General features: G+C 41.2%; 1 protein-coding gene across 1 annotated transcript; it reads left to right on the forward strand.

Moving 5' to 3' along the window:
- Positions 1-1,029: 1,029 nt before the first annotated feature.
- On the forward strand, positions 1,030-18,580 carry TMEM248 (transmembrane protein 248). Its single transcript, XM_074845061.1, has 7 exons — positions 1,030-1,284; positions 10,884-11,058; positions 11,729-12,014; positions 13,271-13,421; positions 14,211-14,394; positions 14,864-15,007; positions 15,818-18,580. Exons 2-7 carry the CDS (start codon positions 10,900-10,902, stop codon positions 15,836-15,838), a joined length of 945 nt encoding a protein of 314 aa, XP_074701162.1. The 5' UTR covers positions 1,030-1,284; positions 10,884-10,899; the 3' UTR covers positions 15,839-18,580.
- The last annotated feature ends 1,580 nt before the right edge of the window (positions 18,581-20,160 follow it).

The following is a 20,160-nucleotide window of genomic DNA, read 5'->3' on the forward strand; positions in this document are numbered from 1 at the left end:
CAGAACTAGTGTATTATTCTGTTTTGAGAGGCTTGCCAAGTGTGCATTGGCAATACTACCTCCTGCCTTCCACAAGCCTCAGTCAAAAGTCATTAACCAAGGCAAGTAATCAGTACTGTCCTTCGGCATCTCTGAAGACAGGGTCATTTCTCACCTTTCTAATCTTAAGGAAAATAGGGTAGTGTTTTTTCTTTCTGAAGTACCATAACTATTGCAAATACTTAGAGATGTTTTCCTTCCAGCTTGTCAGACTGCTGCTGCTGGAGTCAGGGGTAGGTTAGGAAGGTGGAGGCCGTGGCTGTAAATTCCAGGACGTTGGAGCTGGCCTTGCTCTGAACAGCAAAGTTACGATGGAATAATGGGCTAGGCCAGCTCGGTAATGCTGGAGGCTGGGGAGTGCTGATATCTGCCACTGGGTCGTGGCCCTTCACCGGGTGCCACAGCGAAGAGCCTGGCTCTGTCCTCCTCACCCACCCTCCACCCTCTCCGTGGCGCTTCGCTGCATTCGTTCCCGTGTGTTACACCTCCCAGGTGCAAGACCTTACATTCTCCTCTTATGAACATCATCACAATTAAAATGTTAATTCTTCTGCTTTGTTCAGGATTTAATCTTGAACACTTTAAAGTAGGGGACACCTTTTTTTAAAAAAAAAAAAAGTTGTTTTGGATCATTTTTAATGGAGAAGGGGGTGGAAGGAAGAGGGGCGAGGGGGTGGCAGGAATTGGGGCTCGGACGCGTCGGCACCGCCTGTGCAAGAGAAGCGGGAGGAGGTGCCGGAGCTGCGCTGCGGCCTGAGGAGACAACGGGGAGGAGGCGGGTGGGCGGTACGAGCTGAGCCCTCAGCGCTTCGCAGACCCCGAGCTGCCGCCTACGAGCCGTTCCCCGGGGCGGCAGCGGGCGGCACCGCCCGGCACTGCCCGCTCGGCCGGGGATGGGCCCGGGGCCCGCTGGGGCCCCGCCCGCCTCCTGGCTCCGCCCGCGCGTTGCCGGCGCCGCAGCAATCTTGTCCCCCCCGCGCCACCGTCCGCGCGGCCGGCCGGGGTGAGAGGTCACGGCTGCGTCCCCGGAAGCAGCGGGAAGGCGGCGGCGGAGGAGGCGGGTGCCCGGGCAGCGGCGGCGGTGGCAGCGGCCTCCGCCCGGCCCCCTCCCCGTAGCCCCCGTCAGGGCAGGAGAGGATGGTGCAGAGCCCGCCCGTACAGCAGCTCCGCCGCCTCTGAGCCCCGCCGCTGCCTCCGGGCCCCGACCCGCCCGGCCCGGGGGCCTCTTCCCCCCCTTGGGCGCCGGTAAGATGGGGACGGGGGTGGCTCCGGCTGGTGGGGCCCGCGGGCCTCCCGTGCCGTGCGGGGCGCGGGGATCCCGGCCATCGCCAACCTGGCGGGCCCGGTGGATGTGGGGCCGCCTTCGTCCTGCTCCGCCCGGGGGGTGGGGTGGGGGGGTCCTGCCGGTGTGCGGCGGGGGCCCCTCCGGGCCTCGACGCCGAGATTCCGCTGGCGGGCCGGTGGGCAGGAGCGGGGCGTTCGGTTGCTCCGGTGAGGGTTGTGTGACGGCGGGAGCGGCCGCCGGCCCCTCGGCCCCGTGTCCGGGGACAGAGCGGGTGGGCTGGGCACATCCCTCCCCTCCGCCGCCCCCCGAGCCCAGGTAGTTTGTGTTCAGAGCTGCACGGCGGTGGGATACACGGCGGTGCTTTGGCCTGGCTGATACGCTGTAGCGTTAGTTTCACTTTATTATCTACTTTAAAAAATCTTTTTTAAAGCGTGTTAGCTTGAACTCTGCATGTGTGGCGTCGTACCAGGAAAAAACAGTGAGAAAGTGTAATTCCGGTAGCAGTAAAAATATTTCCGTTTTAAAATAGCTTTTGAATAGTGATTCTTTCATTGTTTTTTTGCTGTTCGCTACGTATCCACATTTCGTTTACTTTTTGGATTTAACTTGTCTAAAGATGTCGTGATGTTTTTAATAATAAAATTTCTGGTGCATCATGCCTAGAACATGGCTGCTAGATACCTAACGTTAAATTCGAACCGTATATCATAATCACAGGTACGGACACCCTGGGAAACGTTTCTGCCTGACAAGGGAAAGAACAGATTACAGCACAGCTTTTTTTTTATTTTCCCTTTCCCTTTGTTTGCTTTTTAAGGGCTTGTCTTCTCTGGGGAAATTTATTTGCCTGATTAGCTCTAGCGGCATAATTATACGGGTAAATTTGCTCTGTTAGACAAACCTTGAGCCTAGATAAGAATTCATTAAGGATTACTCTCACATCCTCATGGAACTTCTGGGAAGTTTTGCAATGAGCAGCGTGTCGTGGAGTGAAAGCCTGTTGTGGCTGGGCCTATCTTTTGTGGTAAATAATCATCGCAGTTTTATAAACGGTTGAGTGACAGCAAATGGATACTCATCCTTTTGCTTCTAGGTTGACATACGAAATGGTTCTAGGTTCACCTAGTGAGCTGCTGTCGCTTCATCTACCTGCTTTTCCTCTGGTCTGTGGGAATAAGCCGATGGCTGCAATCCAGTTTCTGGTCAGCAGGTGTCTGCAGGACAGGGGATAACTTTTGTAGGTAGGCTGAGCAGAGATAATACTGAATTGTGCCTGCGAGACAGAATGCTCTTTGACCCTAGATTCAGTCACATCAAAGAGGATTAAGACCTTGGTCGCTTTGTTACTTCCCGTGATTTGAGGAGTGGCTCAGGGCCGGTGGAATGCGATTCTTCTTTCCTACTTGAAGGACAAGAACTTGAGATGTCACCTGGTAATACAAAATAGACACTGTGCTCTGTCAGTGGAGAGGAGCATCTGAGGGCACGAACCAACAGACCTCCGTGTCCTCTGTGGGAGCTGCATGGATCCAGCAAGAGACAGGAGGCTGGTGCGTCCATCGCCCCTGGACAGGTGGAGAGCCACAGGAGTGGAAATTAGGAAAAAATTTTTCACAGCAAGAGTGGTCAGACAGTGGAATAGGCTGCCCAGGGAGGGGGTGGAGTCGCCATCCCTGGGTGTGTTTAAGGGTCGTTTGGATGAGCTGTTGGGGGACCTGGTGTAGGGGAGAACTTTGTAGAGTAGGGCTGAGGGTTGGACTCGATGGTCCCAAGGGGCTTTTCCCACCTGAATGATTCTGTGATTCTGTGAGTGTGGCTCCCTCCTTAAACACTGCCGATCTGTTAGCTGTGATCGTCTTCATTTTTCTTTTAATTAAATAGCACAACATTTTTTGTAGAAATTAAGCTCTTTTATCAAGTAAGCCCTAAACTAAGAATTTAATGAAACTCGTTGGTGTCAGAATTTTGTTGCTTTTCCCAAATCTCCCCTTGCCAAAAGCATGTCTGTGTTGGGAGTTTCATTTTTTTGAGCAGACGGTTCTGACCTGTGAATAAAGCTGGTTCCCAGGACCCAGAACTCCTGGGTTTTGTTTTGCAAGAAAACTTGTGTATGTCCTGGCATGTCGAGTTTTCTCAATTATCTATTTGTAAAATGGAGACTGTACTTACCTCTGAGTTTGGGGTAAGCAAATTAAAGTCCTGTTTCTTTTGACCAGTGGAGATAAAGTGTTCAGACATGGTAATATTACTGCCATATTCTTGATATTTCAGCTATTGCCTAAGTCCCTTATTTCAGTCGTTTTTTACTGCTGTTTGTAGTTTCTCCTTCACTAGTGGCTGCTGGCTGTTTTCCTGCTTCTCTTATGCAGCTGGTGTTAGCTTCTTTCCACATCCAGAACTCTTACTTTGCCATTCCCACTAAAGCTGCCATTTCCTCAACTTGTCAGTCATTTTCTGCTTGTGATTCAAGCTGTGTATCTGTCTGCATCTCTGTCTCCTTACTCTCCTGACTTAGGATAAGCACTACTTAGCAACAACTAAAACATCAGTGTGTTATCAACATTATTCTCAAAACACAGCACTGTACCACCTTCTAGGAAGAAAATTAACTCAATCCCAGCCGAAACCAGGACAAGTTCTCATCACAAGCAGCAGTTCTTGTTACAAACAGTCTGAAGAGCCTTTTCCTGGCATTTTTCTGTACTTACACTGCTGAATTCTGTACTGCGTTCCTGAATGGGTAGCCTTAATGAAGTCAATGATTAACCTCTGAAGTTGGTCACTAAACCAGTTTCTGATAATTAAACTGTTACTGAGACTTTTCATACTTTTTGAGTAAAGCCCTTCTGTGAACTGCATTTGCTTGGCTGTTGACAGTATGGTATATGCAGAATTTGATTTCTCATGGAACTTTGACAGATCCTATAGAACTGAAATACTACACCTTTGCCTTCCTCTCCCAGGTTCTCATGCTAAGCAGCAGTAACCGGAATAGCATTTTTTTTTAATACAACTTCAAAGTCCTTGAGTCTAATATGGTTTGTTTTATTGCAGTCCGTATGATTTAGATTATGATAGGTCACGCTGTAAGTCATGACATTGATTTGTAGAAGAAGTTGGAAGGTTTCAAAAATGCCCAAGCCAGAACTCTTGTGTATGAAAGTGTACTCTTTCCCATGGCACAGGCTCACTTGACAAATGGAGCTGCCTTTTTAAAGTTTGGCAGCAAAATGTCTATTTTCAACCAGAGCTTAGGTTTACTTTTATTTACAGCTGGGTATATTTTAAATTGTTTTTTCACTTTTAACAAAAGTCAGAATTTGGGGCTCATTGAACCAGTGAAAAAAGGCTTTCCTCGCATCATTTATATTTCCTGGCTTAAAACTTTTCTACCTTTTTCTGGTTCTTCATTTTTTTAAAAACTCAGCATTTGAAAAAGGTATTTGGAACTTGTTTGCATATGTCTGTTTCTGCATAAATTTTTCTTTAAGTGGTAAATTAAAATCAACTTTGCTGTCTCAGGAACATCAGCTGACGCACTGTTCAGGGACTCCTGTTAAATCCACCACAGACGTTTTTGAACTACAACACGTATTCGTTGGAAAGGGCTGTTAAGTCTCTGGAAACGTTGGGTACACAGATTGAGTAATGTTTGATCCACGTATTTTCCTTTTTGTTTTTTTTTTTTTAACTCATCTACTTTTTATTCTAAGTTTTCTGTCTTTAACAAGACTTATAGTCAGGAGCTTGGGTGTTTGAAACTCACTGTCAATTTGATCCTTACATTTTACTATAATTCTGACCAAATTACTTCCCTTCCTTGGCATTGTTTTATGGGTTGAACTGAAATGTTTGCTGTTTATGTAGCTCTTGGGGATGTTGAAATGCTTAATTATGCCTTGAAAAGTGTTTTGAGAGGTGAAAAGAAACATTTCATGCAAGCACGAAGCCTTTTGCTTTGTTCTGTTCTTGCAAGTCCGGGGGCTCTCAGGCTTTCATTAATAATCTGCTTCCTGACTGACTCGTTACCAGAATAACACGGGGGAAGAATCTCCGTTTCTCCTTTTCAACATCTTGCTCTTGTTCTGTGCTGTACAGTGTCTTCTGTCTGTGCTTTTTGCATGTGCAAAGGGTCAGGCCATCTTCCTGCCATGCTTTCTGTTTCCAGGCTCTAGGAACAAGTTTTTTTTATCAGTAAACATATTTATAGAATAAAATAGCTCAGAAAACTGTGATGAGCCACCGACTGGTTTGAGCCGATTCACTGATCTCCCACTTGGGTGCTTTCTCCTGGAGCAGTCTTGGGGGGAGTGGATGTGTGTTTGCACATCTGACTGCTGATCTTCTTGTTATATTTGGTTGCAGTGGATTGCAGGTGATGTTTTCATCAGCTTTCTTCCTCCACAAGCCTTGATTACTTCTCTTCCTCTACTTCATGAAGAAAACTGATGGCATTTACTATGAGTCTGTTTACTTCGTTTTATTTTTTTAACACTGAAGGACAGGGGAAGAGGATCAGCCAGATACAAGAAGTGCTGTGCTCTGGAGGATTCCCCTCAGAGTCAGCCCTGCCTGCCCTTCTGCTGCTGACAGAGGTTTCAGGCTGTACAACTTCATCCCGCAGGGTTTTGATATGCTTCCTAAAAAAATGAACTGAAGCAGCTGCAGATACTGTCACCTCTTTGGTTTTCCATAGATACCAGTATGGTAAAGTAAGTCTTTCTGTAAAATAAGTAGGAAACTCCACTTTTTCTCCCAACCGCATGTTTTATGATAAAAATATTATGTTGTGAAATTCTAATGAAGATTTAAGGAAAAAAACAAACTTTATTATCCTTCCCCAATTCCTGAAAGAAACTGACTATAAAAGTTCTTGATAGTTTACCTAGTAGAAATTAATAGTTCATTTCAGGACATAAAAAGGCAGCCTTCTGGTGCGTTTCAAAGCTTCTGTTTAATTTTAATTTTAATCCTGTTTTCTATCCCTTAAAAAAAGGAGAGGAGGATAATTGCTGCTGCTCTGAGAACCAACAGAGGCTTTATTTTCAGTTATAAAATCAGCTGAGGTTACTTTTGCTAGTTCTGTTCAACAGGCTGGTGATATTAGATTAGAGATACAGACATTCTTGTTAATTAGGCTTTATAAAGCTTTGACAGATCATTTTGAATATTTTGAACTTTAATAGGCAGCTTCACAGTTAACACAAGTGTAATCTATTTTGCTTTACTATTTTAGTGGTTTAAGTGTTAGACCTCAAGTTTGGTTTGAAGAAAACCAAATTAAAGATATTTTTGGCACCTGCTACTGTTTACTGTTCTTAAATGAGAGGCACTTTAGTTTGAGATCAGCACCATTTCTTTGTTTGCATATTATTTATGGATCATTTGCTAGGAAAATCACAGTTTGGTTGATTTGTGTTTATGAGTGTTTTTCTGGCATGCAACATTATTTTCATTCAAAGGGGTTAACCCTGATGTGACCCATTTCCTAACCCTCATTGTACTACTAGTAATGGGGCATCTTTGAAAACATAATTGATTTATAAATAAACTGAGCTGCACAGTTAAAATTAAACGCTATTATGTGCAATAAGATGTTCAGGCTTAGAAAACATGCGAGGTCTTAATGGAGTGCTGTTGGGATGGGTTAGTGCTGGCCTGCTGCCCTTCTCTTCCACTTACAGTTTTCTTCCTTAAGGTATTTCAGTGGTGGTTTATTATTTAAACGCCTCCAAATGTTTTTCTGCTCTCAAATGACTTATATGCACAATGAGAAGGGGAAATATTTGTAAGGAAATGACATGATTTTAAGCTTTCTGGTGAAAAGATGGTGGTTGACATTATGGCAAGATATATGTAAGAGTTGTCAGACGTTTACTCTGATCTCTTTAAAATTCATGTTTTGTTTTTTTTCCTTTTGACATTTGCGATTTTGCTTTTAATACCTGCTTTAGTACAGCATGCATTTTTTTTTTATCGTCGTTAGGAATTCAGTTCCTCTGGGAATTTAATACTTCTGCTATGACTCATTTCATTGACTTTTTGGTCTTTGCAATAAACTTGAAGATTTTCCTTATTTGTAATTTTTTTCTTGAAAAACTCATAGGTCTATTTCAGAAATTACCTTTTCTGTTCTTTTTCATATGAAAATAAGGAGGAATTTAAAATGTTCATCTTTGGTCTTGAGCTGTACTGGAGAAGGACTCCTAAACTGTAGAATAAGTGACTATTTCCTCGTTTTTTAGATGACTACCCAATTCTGTGTTTGTCTGGGACTCTGACATATTAACTGCTGTGTATTTCCATCCTTTACCATTTTTATCTTTTTAACTGTATAACAGAATTTCCGGGGTTTGTAGGGCCTGATTTAAGAGCACAGTATCTCTCCAGTGCGTGTCAGGTGTTTCCTGATGAGTACAGTCAGCTGTAACTCTGCCTGAATGTGGCATTTGGTCTTGATGTATACACCTCAATACCGAGCAATTACTTCGGAGTTGGTGGCCAATGTTCCAGGCTGGCAGTTTTCATTCTTCCCGTCGCGCTTGAGTTACTTGTTAGGCTGACTGTGGAGATTTTTATTGCACAAGTATTAAAAGGCTTAGCCGGAGTGGAGAGAGGCAGGCAGCAGTTATTAGAGCCACTTTCTAAATTATTTATTTAGCTAAAAACTGAAATCTGATCTTGCTTTCCTGACCTGCCAGGAGGTAATAGCGTTCGGTTTCTTCTTTTAACTGTGTGAAAAAGAAATAAAAGTCTAAAGTATTTTCTTTCGGTTACTCATTTACACAGAGGAAGTTGTTAGTTGCAAACTAGAGCTAGTAGAAGAATAGCCATTTGTGTTGTGTTTCTAACAGGTCCGAACAGAAAGGAGGAATTTAAGTGTGTGAACCATTAACCGAACCCCTAGAATCTAGTGGGAATATACATCTTGATTTATGTGCACTGATCTGTTTCACAAGTTCTTCCATAATTAGTGTTACTTAAGCACTTTATGTCATAAAAAAAATTGGTAGTTCTTCAGGCAGCAGTATGGAAACATTATTCTTGGTTCTGGTTTGCACTAACAGTGTCCAATTGCTATTTTCATGTCAGCTCTAGTATTGAAATCCACAGTTGTTCCCTTTTCTCTCACAAATGCTCCAAAGGCATATTACGCTTCAGATATTGCAGCTTATAGCTTTTTCTAATTGCTTTCAAAGCCGTTGAGTTATGGGAGCATATTAAGCAACCGGCACTTAAAAGCTGGTGATCCCTTACATAAAAATATTATCCCAAATATTTTTATATGTATGCTTTTCAGCACATCCAATTTTATGGCTGATTTTAGACCCTGTGGTAAACAAGCATGCTAATGGAGCTGTTGGAAGCCCCTTTAAAAAGGGATCACAGTACTCTATATGCTGTGGGTGACATTCAGCTTTGATTAAATGCTGTAATAAAGCCTACATCTGTGGTGTTGTTTTCAAAAGGAAATTCAGAAGGGAACACTGAATACAACTCTGCTTTTAGTTTATCTTTTGGTCTTTTTCCATCTCAACATGTGTCTCCAATGCTTCTAGATGGAGCGTTTGGGATTTTTTAACTAGGGTTCGTTTAAGAAATTTGCTGCCAGTGACAAAATAGGAGGCAGAACGTAGTACAGAAGTGCAGATCGTACCCAGCATGATCCTTGCCAACACCAGCTCTGCCTTTCCCCCTCACTCCTGCCTTCTGCCACCTCCACTGGCCTGTTTGGCCATAGCACAGCTGGTCTTGGACAAAGATAGAAGTTCTGGTAAGGTGCACATTTAGTGTTGCCTTTTCTTTCCTCTCTTCTCTCCATCCTTTCTCTGCACTGTGCTTTCCACTCTCAGACATTCCCCTTTATTTTTGTGAAGGGATGTTTGCAGCACCTAGTCATTCTTGTCGATAAAAAGTTGCTAGCTTTTCTGGTCTTTGCAGAGTGGATGAAAATGGGCTGAGGGTGCAAAATAGTAAACCCAGGACATGATCTTGTGCTCTGGAACGAGCACTGTTTCAGCAGATTTCACCGGGGAGAGCAAGAAGGTGTGCGGGGAGGAGACTGGCAAAGTACGCATGCACAACTCAGTGTTGTGTTATTGCCACAGGATCTCGGGTCTATTCTCAGTGAGTTGAATTTTCCCCTCTCTGGGGCAGTTTTTCAGGTTTTGTCAATATTCCTCTGTTAAGAGTAACAGAAACATTTCCCGCAGTAAAATCTCGAGTATACACAAGAAATTTGGGGTTATTGTGGGATCTGAAAAAGACTTTGAAAGCTTGTCCTTTTTCCTTCACTTGCTTTCTTTTAAATCAATAGATAGATCAAAGATCACCCTCTCCCTTGCCCTCTTTCTCAAAACTCATCCTCAGACTTGCCACTCTTCAGCCATGCTACATCTGGGTTGTAAATGAGGTGTGCTTCTAGTCAATAAGAATCACCCAGACCTGCAGGGAGCAGAGTCCCTGACTTAATTAAATGTTATCAGATCTGTATGAGTGCTCAAACATTAACCACTGCAGTGCTGAATTCTTCAGATGCTAGTCCTGAAATCTGCCTTTTCCTATGAGTTTTGGGGATAAGCAACACATTGCTAGGAACAGTTACTGCCTTTCTAGTTTAGTTGCGGTTAAAAGCCTTTTCAGCCAGGATTTTAGATAGGACAAAGATAAGAAATTTGCTTGAAGTTCATTCCTTGCAGAGCTTCTGAAGTAGGTGCTGCAAGGGCCGCTCTTTAACATGGGACTGCTTGCTTTTCGTTGTGAGTGGAGGTGGGAAAACCGATACAGTGAAATTAGTTTGGATCGATCTTCTCTGCAAATGAAAATTCAGAAGGGGAATTGGACAAAATACTGTATTTTGGACAAGAATTAATGGTTTAGTATGTTTTCTCAGCATGTATAAGGTCCTCTCGTTGTTTACAGATTAGCAAAAGTTCTCTAGATCCTGCAAGAATCAAATAAAGGAAGGAGTCTTCCAGCCTCCACCCTCATGCGGTTGTCAGGTGTTTCTGACCACAGGATTCTTGAGGCAGAAGCCTAAAGTGACGTAGGCAGCTTCTTAGATCCCATTTTGAAGGTAGAGGCATTTGGGACTAGGAATGGGGTAAAAGGGGATCTTCAAGGCTTCAGCCTCAGTTTTGAAAATATATGCAAGGATGTACAAAGTTTGATCTGTGGGCTGCACTACAACTCCATCCGCACTGTAATTTGATGAATTCAGATATTACTGGAATTAAAATGTAGCAGTGTATATTCTGCCCAAGTATGTGGGCAAAGAAAATAACTGGGTTTATGGCTTATCAATGATATTCGGCTGTGCTAGAAGTCCTCATTTCTTAAAATCTGTTCCCAGCTGGCAGTTTCAGGTGCTGAGAAGGTGATGTTGAGCATGTTTTTGATTTGTGTTTTATTTAAAGCATACTGAGTCTGTGTTCAGTGAACAGTACAGTCATAGAATTTAATCTCATTTTAGTTGTTATTCCATTTTTTTATTCTCAAACTTATGTGATCTACCAACCTGTACCCTGCCCAGTCACTCTGTTGTAATCTTTGTTTTCAGGTGAACAATCAGAATAATGTTCAACATAAACCTGTTGGAGAACCTGAAGGTTTACATCAGCAGTCGACCTCCGCTTGTGGTCTTTATGATCAGTGTAAGCGCTATGGCAATAGCTTTTCTGACACTGGGTTATTTCTTCAAAATCAAGGAGATCAAGTCGCCAGAAATGACAGAGGTAGGTACAAGTTCCTGAGCTGAACAGTGGGAATGCTAATTTGAAAAACATGCCCAAAGCTAAGGAGTTACATTTTTTTCCCCCCCAAGAACCCTGTCATGGGAGTGCGTAGTTTTACAGGAGATTGTCTTCACTTATACTTACCTCTAATTTCATAAAGAAAGGGGCTATTGGTGTGAATGTTTGAATAGTCTTGTTTTATTTTGGGGATGAGGCTGAATCATGTGACGTGGATCTTCCCTACTATGACTAGAAGCTGTTCTTTTTCTTACTCTGTTGTGTCAGCTAGCTGCTTTGTGAAACTTCTTACCTAGTGGTACTATTCTGTAATGAGGGAACCCTTGCTAGAAACTGCTCATACCCTGAGTGTGGTGAGAACAGACCAAGTTAGTATATTCCTTTTGTAGCTTAAAGGAGGATATTCTGCTGCCGCACTGAGCAGCGGTCAGACGGTGGCTGGGATTGAACATGTCTGACTTCTGTAAACAGCTTGTCCTGTTGTTGAGATAGCCATGGTGGTACTTGTGCTTGCTTTGTGAGCCATGTAATTTTTGTTAAATGGCTTGGAACCGCAGGCGTGATGGTACGTATCAAGGTCTGCACTGCTCTTTGAAGTGGCAGCCAACAGTTAACTTGCTAATCTGATTGAAATCTTCACATTTGTTTTAAGGACTGGAATACTTTCCTCCTGAGGTTTAATGATTTGGACTTCTGTATATCTGAGAATGAAACCTTAAAGCATCTCATCAATGATACCACAACTCCAGAAAGTACCGTGACCAGTGGACAGGCGAGATCTTCTACACAGTCTCCACAGACTCTTGAGGACTCAGGTCCAATAAACATCTCTGTTACAATTACATTGACGCTGGACCCACTCAGACCATTTGGTGGATATTCTCGCAATGTCACACATCTAAGTTCCACAATTTTTGGACACCAGATTGGACTCTCAGGTATGCAAGACTCTATAAATTTGAATGATAAACTATATAATCAAATAAAAATTCACCAGCTGCTTATTGGTGAGATGAGTCTTTTGCTTGGAACATATATGTGTTTCCAGATCTGCTGTGATCGTATTCCTATATAGACCCACTCACTTGTTTGCTAGAAAAACCTTTCCCTGCATTCAGAATGGAAAAGAACCTGCAGGTTTTCCAAGATGAGGCTTTGCAGTTTTAAATGATTAACCTAATGCCAATGGAAGGTAATTTTTAAGCCAACAAAATTCTGAGCAGCAAAAGCTTCTACAGTGACTATCTTCAGTTCTATCTTGATACATCTGCAAGTCCTAAACTCACGTTTTAAAGGCATTAATGTATATACATTAGAGATATCAAGTAGCATGTTGCCTAAAAAAAAAAAAGTTATCTAAAATGCATGCATGAATAAGCTTTAATATTGCAAACATTAACAAATAAGATGGTAACGATTTCTGTGGTGTGAAGAGACTGATCTGCTATGTGGCTGCCCTGCCAGTAAGTTTTGACAGGAGACTGTAGAAATTGATAGTAGGATCTCATGGAATTTTAGCTTTTAGCCTGGGTTGCATTTTATAATAATGCCTGAAGGTGTTTCGCACCTCAGAGAGCTGTGAAGAGACATTTACCATAGCTGTAAATCTGTATTACTGTATTTTATGTTATTATTTTGTTACTGCTTTAAGAGCTATCAGATGCAAAGTTCCATTTGCAGTAGCCTGGATTTAGTTTCAGTATGAATATATCCATGTGGAGTTAATGTACACTACTTAATCTGCAGTTCAATATCTGCTGGCACCTTTTTGTCTGCACAAATATCTCCAATTTGAAAAGTAAGCACCAGAAAAAGCAAATGTGGAACAAAGTCTTTGGGAGGAGAAAGGCTAAAGATCAGTGATTTTTTTCTTTCTAATAAAGTTCTCTGAACATGCATGAATTCACTTATAGTGAGTTTTTCACTTCTGAATAGAGCCTAATGACTCCGTTTCTTCTGGGGGCAGGAGAGATTAGAAAGACCAGAAGCCGGGGGTTTTGTAGTTTGGTTTGATTTGTTTCTTAACTTTCTTTTTGCTCTCTTTGTTGATAGTAAAGATCCTGGATGACTTCAAAGGTACAGATTCAGGGTGATGGTTGCTGCCTTAGTTATTTGCATGTTGTCCTTATCCTAGTGATTGTTGCTCCGATACTTTTGTGAACGCAAACCAGCTTTTCTTCTCTCTTTCTCAAAGGCAGAGAATCCCATGAGGAGATAAATATTACATTCACCCTGCCTGCTGCCTGGAACTCAGATGACTGTGTTCTTCATGGCCACTGCGAGCAGGTTGTGTTCACAACTTGCATGACTGTGACAGCAGCCAGCAATGTATTTCCTGTCACAGTGTAAGTGTATTTTAAACACTCCTTCATAGACTGGTTACTGGGTGACTAATTCCTCCGCTGGTCCTCTGAGGTTGTTACTTTCTGATGAAGGTTATTGTTGACTGTAGAAATTATGTACTCGCCTGCCTTCCCCCACAGTAAAAACCCTGTCTTGAGACTTTTGCAGTCTTTTAGCAGCCCTATATTTTTTCTGTAGATGTTTTGAACTATAGCCCCTACCTGCCTTTCAACGTGCTACCTGCGATTTAAACTTCACCAGGAACAAAGGAATCTGTGAATTTTTAAGAAAGATACTCTGTAATTTAATTCCACTACCTTGCATGAGAGCTAAGGCTTGACACTAAGGTTCTTACCCTCTTCCCTGCTGAGAGATCAGTGTAAGCTGAATGCTGTTTTGCTACCATACCCCAGCAGGTACACACTTTCATCAAAATAGCTTCCCTTTGTCTTCTGTAGACTCTGACACTATTCAGTATACCCTGGAGAACCACCAGATAGATTCACATGTCTGTGAAGCCTTATGAAAACCAGTGTTCTTCTAATTAAGCTGTGGAGTGTTGACTTACTGGAACAACATGCAGTTAAATTCTAATCTTAGTATAGGAATGATATGGGTTTTTTTATACACCCTTTCAGTTAAGCTTTGTTTTTTGTTGTTGTTTTGGAAGGTCCAAAATAAAACTGTGGTTTATGCTGTTGTTGAGGAGACTGGCCTTGACTCAGTTCTAAAAGCCTTAACAAAAATGAAGAATGGCAATTGCAGTGCTAATTATTTCTGTTTTTCTGCAGTCAGCCACCACATTGTGTTCCTGAAACCTACAGCAATGCTACACTTTGGTACAAGATCTTCACCACAGCAAGGGACTCTAATACAAAATATGCACAAGATTATAACCCTTTCTGGTGTTACAAAGGAGCAATCGGAAAAGTGTATCATGCTTTAAATCCCAAACTAACTGTTATAGTTCCAGATGTAAGTGCCATGGTGATTTTATATGTTATGTTGAATAAATGTTTAGCTCTGGTTTAATGGAATATGGTTCTGTTCACGTCCTAAAGTCACCGTATTCAGTGCTGGTTTATTGTGTAGTGCAAGGGTTGAGACAGAGTTGGGTATGCTTTACCCATGCTGGGCTTAATGGTCTTTATGTAATCTCCATGTGCCTCACAGCTTTTAATGTCTAACATTAATATTTTGAAATCATTTGACAAAAGACACTGCCAGTATATGGGAAGAGATCTCTAGTACAGATTTTTAAAATGAGGACCATTTTGGCTCTTTGTGCCACAGTTAGGAATCACTTTCATTACTATGCCAGCTGGGTAAAGGGGAGAAAGTTGATTCATTAAGTAATTTCTGTGCTGATCTGATAATTATTGCTTTAATATAAAATGCCAGCTATTGGTGCATTGTCAGTAAATGGTTTTAATTCTCTGTGCAGGATGATCGTTCTCTAATAAACCTGCATCTCATGCATACCAGTTACTTTCTTTTTGTGATGGTGATTACAATGTTCTGCTATGCAGTTATTAAAGGCAGACCAAGCAAACTGAGGCAAAGCAATACAGAATTCTGCTCTGAAAAGGTGAGTCTGTGTAATAACAAAATATTGACTCTGATAAGAAAACATAGAAAACCTCCTTTTTTACATAGTACAGACTGGTTTTTCTTATCTCTGGAGATGTAGATTTAATCCCCTTTCAAAGAGACATGGGTGTTTCATTGTGGACAGTACAGATGGGTGCTACAAAATAAATATATGTGCTTTGTAGATCCTCAGAGTTAGATTTCTCTCAGATTTCTCTCCTACAGAAGTGGATTCTTGCAGCTCAGTAGGTGCTGTAATGCAGCTGTTCTGCCATAATTCTGACGTTGCACCGTTTTGTATGAAGTATTGAATAGATGGCATTGAGTAGTTTTATTTATCTTTTATCACAACAGACTGAAAAATTTGAATAAAACATGATACATAATTCTAATGGTTGTTAATCAGAATTAAATTAAAACCATGAGAAAGCTATTGAAACAGTCATTATTCAGTGCTGCATTGGAGACCTGCACTTTGCTTGAAGGATTAAATATTAATATATTTAATTGTGAAGTAGGAAGCTAATGTTGGCACCTTTAGATCATAATGATGTTTTGTAGTGTAAGCTGGTTTGGGTTTTTTGGTTTGGTTTTTGGTTTTTTGTTGTGTTTTGTTTTTTTTTTTTTTAAATTGATAATGCTAAGTACAAAACACCTTCAGACTTTGATTTTCTTTCCAAGTTAGATTTTTTCAAGGTTCTTTGAAAAGGCAAGGACAGATAGGCCAGCTGCATGGAGATAAGTAATATCACTGTTACAGGATTAAGAATTTGGCTTTAATTAAATGTTTTCTTTTTCTTTTGTTTAGGTTGCTTTGTCAGAAGCATAATCCATCCTCTACTTTTACTGAGAATGACTGAGAACCGTAATCATTGCCTGCTGAACCCAGAATGGGTCTTAACACTCTGTGAATACATTATCTTGCAATGTTGGTTTATTCCAACCAAAGACATTTCAAGTGCCTGTAATTGATTTGTACATATTTATAAAAGTATATTCAGAATAGGTCAGATGATGCACTTGTTCCGCATTGTAGTGCGGCCGGAAACTTTCAGTCTTTACCTGTGGACATAGCCGAATGTTTGTGTAGATATGTTTAGTGATATGGCTACATATAGTCAGAGCAAGATATTTTTGTCTAGCTGCATCTGGGCAGGTTAAGATGCCTTTGCAAGTGTCTCAAACAAACCAACAGATCTTTGTTTTTTGCCCAATGATATGTACAGTGTGTTTGAAACAGTATGCACCTTTGATATAATACTGCATTTCCAAAGCCACCAATCTACTACATGAATTAAATGTGTATTTGTGTGGCCTAATACTTTCTTCCATTTGCTCCTTGCTTGCAAGAAAAGGTATCAACATTTTAGGGTTTTTTTGAAAAAAGAAATACATATTCACATTTTCATAGTGCTGTATTTAGGGCAAAGTTGTGCTTTTATTCATAGTAAAAAAATGAAGAAGTGAAGTCCCATTTTAAAATGTTTCTTACTGAAAAGTGCTAAGTTTGATTTATTTTTTTTTCCTCCTTTATTTTTTCATTTGGCTTGCTGAATGCTGAGAACCAGTCAGCATAGAGACTATCTGGAAAGCTTTCCACTTGGCCTCCCATCTGCAGCCCTCAAACCAGGATTGTGCATCTCTGCTGCAGAGCAGCTTTCTGTGCTTTTTTTTTTCTAGAGAGTGAAACTTAATAAAAAGATGTATTGTATGAACAGTCTGGGGCTCTGCACAGCCTTGGGCAAGTGCAAACAATGAAAGGAAAAGAAATCCCATAGTCTGGTATAAAGCTTCACTTTGGGACTCTCCATCCGTCTCTGAAGGGCAGCTGAAAATAACACTTTTATTAGCTTTGTCCCATTTCCATTTAATGCTGTCCACTCAGGGGAAAATGACAAGGAGAGCACTAGGGCTGTTGTGATTCAGGTCAAAGAAACCACACAGTAGAACACATACTGTTCTCTCTGTCCATTCTTAAATCAGAGGTTTTATTCTGTGTATTTATCCCTTTCCCATTCTGGCTTTTGCTGTTTCTTTCTAGCTTTTTATTGAGCAGCCTCCTTAATTTTCATGAGTCAGGGTTTTCCTGCAGACATTTCCACCACTGCTTTTAAAATCTCACTGGTTGCCTTAATTGACCTTTCATCTTGTCTTTCAGCTTTCTTGTTAGATAGTGTATAGCTGTAGGTCTGCATACATAAACATGTACTTTTTTCCCTTCTACTTTTGCTCTAAACTACACAAAAGAAGAAACTCAAGTCAAAATCTCACAGTCTCAATTATGCTGGCATAAGATTCTTAGTTTATTACCTATAGACTTAGTTTATTACCTGTGAGTAATACCTATAGGTATTAGCTAATACCATACTATTGAATGGGACCCTGCTGGTCGGTATGTGTGGGACTTCAGTAAGTTCATGAGTCTTCAGAGTGTTTGAAGCGAAATAGTCACACTTTTTTTCAGAACGTGTTTTCTTTATAGAATTTCAGTTACTTAAGTGGTATTAACTAACATGTGTTTTTCTCCAGGGATGTTAAGGTAAAGCTTTAGAGATGGCCTAGTTTGAAGTCTAGGGATAAAATGAAGCTTCCAGTTTTCTCCTGATGCTGCTATGGGCTAATACTACTTCACTGAAATGAATCGGTGAAGTCAAAACAGGTAGACAGCTTCTCATGAAAACTGTCTGAGCTGTTCCTAATTCATGCATACCCAGCCTTCTGCATTAATACTGACTTCTAGAGTTGCCTACGAGGGTGGCTTGATCTGGGGACCAAAGGCAGGAATAGGAAACAGATTGGGGTGGTGTAGCAAATTCTGGAAATACCTAGAAAACACCCAAGATAACATGACTCCTTAAAAAAAGCAAAGCCAAGTCCTTTCTGTTTCAGCAAATTAAAAATCATACTCCAAATATCCAAACTGGAATTTGGGCTGGTTTTTTTAATCTGGTTTTGCTGTTTGGTAATTAGAGGAGCCTGCTTTGCAGTTTATTACCCACTGTATTGAAGTACCCAGAAATATTAAGATTGTGACCCACAAACACAAAAGGGAAAATGTTAGAGTTGTATTTTTTGGCCTTAGTTTATCCCTTTGCACCCCTGTATTGCAGCAGAGAGGTAAGGGTGTCCGTTGAGTTGAAATGCTGTAATACTGAGGAATATTGGATTGTTCTAGGCGCAATGTACAAAAGTTAATGCAGCCAAACAGAAGAGTAAAAACTTTAATATTAAAGTTCAGATCATATTGATCTTTCCTTTTTTGTTTTCTTTTTCTTTTTAACTATGACTTGAATCAGTTTTGATTCTATTTGTACGTGTTTTCTTGTTCTTAGAAAGCTGCCATTTTCTTTTGCATTTTTCTTTGGCATTACATAGAAAATCTGAGCCTTGGTTTTCAACCCTCTGCAGGTGATTGTAGGGTTAAGATGGCTTTTTTGTTTTGTTCTTACATTTCACTTGTCTTGTTGCATGATGGTCAATAGCCAATTTGGAAATGACATTTCTCTCCTAGATTAATTTTGTGTTTGTAAGATGTGCATATTGCTTTGCAGAATAAAAACGATGAAGTTTATTCTGTTGTCTTTATTTCTACTGCCCAGTTGCTGTGGAGGCTTCATAAATCACCTATGTTATAGGGACCATCAGAGGAAATTAGTAGTGAAAGTCCTCAATAGATTGGAATTTCAGACCCTTTGTGTACCCGTGGTGCAGTGAGCACCTTAGGTAGACTTTTTTTTAATTTATGTATTATGATGTAGGGAACGTAGCTGGTGCCCAGCATGAGAAATGCAGAATTTGTGACCTAGACCTTGATGATGATCCTGCCTTCCACTGCCTCCTCGCTACAAATGCTGTGTAACTTACTCATCTGAACCAAGACTAGATGCTGAGTGTTTCAAAGTGCCTGCAGGTGGCTGTTGAAATGAAGATAATGTAACTTGTTAAATTCTAGCTCCAGTTACTGTGCAGCTGGAACAAGTTGCACCTGCATGTTTTCAGTGCTTGAGAGAGTAGGGAAAACATACTTTGTTTTGCTCTTGGACGCTTGTTAAAAGCTAAACACACTATTTGACAAGTGCAAGAAGGCCAGCCTGTCTTGCTTCTCTGAAGTACAGAGTTCAAAGCATCCAAATGGTGCCTATTCAAATCTGGTGGCAAATGGGAGCATTGTTTCATAATTTTTACTGGGGAGAGGGACTCCGCGAATTAGTAGAAAAAAGTTATTGGAGTTTTTTTACATGCCCTTGGTATGGCTCTAGGAAACCTGCCTAGTTCTGAAATGTCTGCCCTGAATGAGCGTTATTGCCCTGTGTTAGCATGGTCTCAACTTTGAGTGAGTCTGTCACTACTTTAGTTAGCAAAGCAGTCATCTTTGGCCTCCACTGAATTCTGTCCCTCAGCCAGCAAAGAGGAAGAGAAAGGCAGTTGGACATGTATTCACTTGTTTTCTGTTAAACAAACTCTCTTTCATAACTCAAGCAGCCACTATTTGGCGAGTGCACAGCTTTGTTCAATGAGGTTTATAGAAGTGCAACTTCCTTGAAGAAAACCCTATTTTCTTACTGCATAGAGTTACACTTGAGTAAACTTAAAGGAGGATCTGCCGTGAGTTCCCACTGGGGTAAAAGTACTTGGCAAATCAATGTGTGATTAGAACAAAATTCAAAGTAAAGGTGAGCAACCTGCAGCCTGGAATATTTCCCAAGCCTCTTGCATAGGGAAAGTCTTGCTGTAATTTAGTGCCATAGCCTTAAGTCAGGTTCTTTCAAGGCTCCCTCCTGGCTCTTGATAGTATGAGCAGCTTAAAACTAGGTGTTACAAGCAGGTAGTACAAGGGGGGGGGGGGGAGGGCTGTTTTTGCTGATATTTCCAGGTGCTGGAAGGTTGGAAGGGTGGGGTGAGCAGAAGGGATTCATTTGATAACACTGTAATCAGGTTGTTTGCTCATAATGATGATGTTTGTTAACAAACTAAAATAAGAGCAATGAAAAATTATGTAAAGCTTGCTCATCTGGAAAAAATGCATGCACTGTGTTTGCAATCAGATTACATCTAACGTTAGCAGGCTGCTACAGATTGGGATGAGAAGTACCATCTGCCATCAGCAATGGCATTTCTTTAATCGGGTGCTTCGTGCCAAATATTTTGGTA

Source organism: Strix aluco, chromosome 19 (genome assembly GCF_031877795.1).
Source record: "Strix aluco isolate bStrAlu1 chromosome 19, bStrAlu1.hap1, whole genome shotgun sequence".
In the NCBI taxonomy this organism is placed as follows: Eukaryota; Metazoa; Chordata; class Aves; order Strigiformes; family Strigidae; genus Strix; species Strix aluco.